This window comes from Cupressus sempervirens, chromosome 3 (genome assembly GCF_028749045.1).
Source record: "Cupressus sempervirens isolate cs-2001-9-10 chromosome 3, ASM2874904v1, whole genome shotgun sequence".
Taxonomy (NCBI): domain Eukaryota; kingdom Viridiplantae; phylum Streptophyta; class Pinopsida; order Cupressales; family Cupressaceae; genus Cupressus; species Cupressus sempervirens.
The window spans coordinates 2776498-2779635 of NC_143120.1; the positions used below are offsets into that span (position 1 = coordinate 2776498).

Sequence of the window (3138 nt, forward strand, 5' to 3'; positions counted from 1 at the left end):
CAATATGATCTGAAAAGTAGAAGAAATGGTGATCCCGATCCCAGGGAACATCCAGTGTATAACATTCTATGTTCTTAGCATTCATGCGTAATGTTCTGAAGAAAATAACAAAAAAGAATCCAAATACACACAGAAAAGGAGAACTCGGACTAGGTAAGATATGGAAATGTCAAAGAAATTTATTAATCCCCATGTTCAATACAAGATACTCTCTCAAAAGAGGTGAATCGCTAAAGACTATCTATTTTCACTTCCTTTCCTTTTTTTGTAATCTTTTGTATGCATATTAAAAACAACGCTGCAGACCAACAAGAACCTGGAACAATTATAGAAAATGAAACTGGTGTGCACCTAAAAGTAACTCTTTGCCTTACCTCAGTTATGATCGTCTTGGCTCCTGACTCCTGATGTAATGGCACAGTCAGGCCCTGTCCGCGAATAAAGAAAACAGGGAAAATGAAACTGCTGCATCTATGAGTAACTCGTTGCCTTCATTCACTTATGATCGTATTGGGCCCTGAAAATTGATGGTCAAAAAGAACAGAGCTTACACCAGAGAAAACTGGTACTGCCAACTCTCATGTGCCGCTGGAATTGACTGGGCAAGTATAGGTGGCGACCAGGGTAGAACCTGACTGACTGACACGTTGATCTTGTGAAAATACAGACCTTACAACTGAGTTTGGAATTAAGAGGGCGGTGCAGTAGGTGAACTGAGTAGACCCTGAGTTACTGGTATTATGCTAACGCAAGCCATGGAAATTAATAAGGCATTAGCAACAACAGAACTTCTTAAGTCGCTAATCTACTCAATCTTACTATGACGGAAACTCAACTTAGACCCAAAGTTAATTTCAGATAAAGTTTTGGAAAACTTTGACATTTGCAGTGTTTCAATATAAGCTTACATTTATATTACTTTCCTTGGCAAGGATATCTTACTTAAAGTTACAAATGCGCCCTTTGTATACACTCCCAAGGGTTAGGCATCGGGGAGTCGAACTAGGATTTGATAATCCTTTAATAATAACATATTATTTAGAACAAATAATTTCATACAAATATATTGGCCGAAGCCCTTCTGGATTTACTGCGCTCGTGTTCTTCCAAAAAGACTTAGCGAACACTAAATTTCGCAAACTTCACTTCTTTACAACATGACTCGGATAAATCGATCACACCTTCAATACAATCTCATATTTTACATTCATTACCCAGAAGAAACCCTAACGTAGGTAAAAACGCTAGGCGGATTAAGCCAGAAAAGCACGAAACTACAAAGGACCGTGGAAATACTGACTCTAAATGAACTAATTCTGTAAGTTCTTAACTTTTTCTCGTGGTTGTTGCTTGATATGAGCAATGAGAGTTTTAATCTTTGAGATAGCGTTAGGCTTCTGAGGAGGGCATTTAACCAACGCTTTTTGTAAAAACTCCATACCTAAATCAAAGTCACCCCGCGCAATAGCCGCGCAAGCTGATCTGTAAGCTCGATCTGCCTCCTCTGCATTGTAAGAATAAAGAACTCCTTCCAGACAGTGGGAAGCCTGCGCGTACTCTACAGCCCTAATTGCCTTCTCGATTTCCTCCATAACTGCATCGCACGATTTCAACTTCGCTTGATGCAAAATTGTTGGGTCAAATCTGGGCTTTGCCTTGGGCTTCCCTGACGCGGCAGCCATTATATATTCTTCTTCGTACCAGGAGAATTTAACTTCTTCAGAATTTGCAGTCACGAGGATTATTAAATTTCCATGATCGCCTTCAAATTGGAAAACAATACCCTTTCACATATTAGACATGAGACAAGAACTGGCTAGAATACATTCCTACTTTTCCTCCTGATAAGAGGCCCGCCATGTACCGTCGGAACGAAGGCATCTCTAAAATCGGCGTAAACTTCCGACAGAGTTCCTTATTAACTGTTTCTGCATGTTTGTCCCAAAATAGATCAAGATTTCAGTAAGGTTACTAACTATACTACGGGTGGGGTCATATATATTTTAGTGGGTGGTGCTGAGGTCTTATATATTTGGATATTATTATTTTGACTTTAATCTTTACTAGTTTAATTGTTTAGTTGAATTGATTGAATACAATTGGTGAGTATGATGGTTGATGGTTAGAGGAGATAATGTCATACACGAAGATTCAAACTAACGGGATCTAGGAAAGTATTGAGATGTTTCCATCAAGAAAAATCTATTGTGTTACCTCTACATTCTATGTTGGTAAACAGATTTGTCACTATGAAATGCTTTCTTAAATTGACCTTGTTCAACTTATGAATAGTGACAATTATGCCAAAAGTTGGAGTGATCGCAACTAATCACTATAAAAAATGCTTATTAACCATGACCTTGTGATCATCTTGCAACCAAGCAATCTAATACGAATGTGGGCTTCTCTCTCTCTCTTGAGCTTTAACTTTGTTACAATCTCCTCTAATACCAAATTGTCAATGCTCCCACCATCAATAACCACATCACAACACTTATCCTTGCACTTATACCTAGTGCAAAACAAACTCTTCCTCTGATCTAATTCCTTCTCTTCATTTATCAGGGCTCTCCTAACAACACGAGATTTTCCTCTCTCCACATTATCTGAGTGCTTAGACTAGGCTTCTTCATTTACATGTGTAGCTCTTGCATTACCTTCAACTCACCTATTTGTCCTTCCTTAGTGTTGATGACATTTATAGGCCCAATGGCCTTCTTCACCGCAATGGAAACAAGTTCCTCTAAAATTACCTCGCCCTGGTCCTTATCCAGGTCTTCCTTTTCCTCTTCCTCTTTGGTCTATGTGATTTTGATCATGGGAGTTGTTGAAACCCCCATTTCTCTAATTTTGGCTAGTAGCCACATCTTTATTTTTCTTTTGGTCCTTGTTTTGACTTCCAAAGGACCTACCACCACCCCTTTCTACTTGGTCTCTATGAAAATTAACACTATTGCAGCCACTGATTATTAATCGTAATACTCACTGGTTGCAATAGTGTTAATTTTCACATGGTATCAGAGTAGTGTTGAGGGTAGAAAAGTTCTACCCTAGGAAAGAAATTAAGGGTTTATATAACCTAATGTGGTCTCTTTAGATTTATTATTGCTTTAATTCCTTGAGATGGCTTCGATTGGT

The 3138-nt window shown here is 38.6% G+C and overlaps 1 protein-coding gene across 1 annotated transcript; it reads right to left on the bottom strand.

Moving 5' to 3' along the window:
• Window positions 1–889: 889 nt before the first annotated feature.
• On the bottom strand, window positions 890–1985 carry LOC149564420 (uncharacterized). Its single transcript, XM_089817978.1, has one exon. It carries the CDS (start codon window positions 1680–1682, stop codon window positions 1311–1313), a length of 372 nt encoding a protein of 123 aa, XP_089674104.1. The 5' UTR covers window positions 1683–1985; the 3' UTR covers window positions 890–1310.
• Between the last annotated feature and the right edge of the window lie 1153 nt (window positions 1986–3138).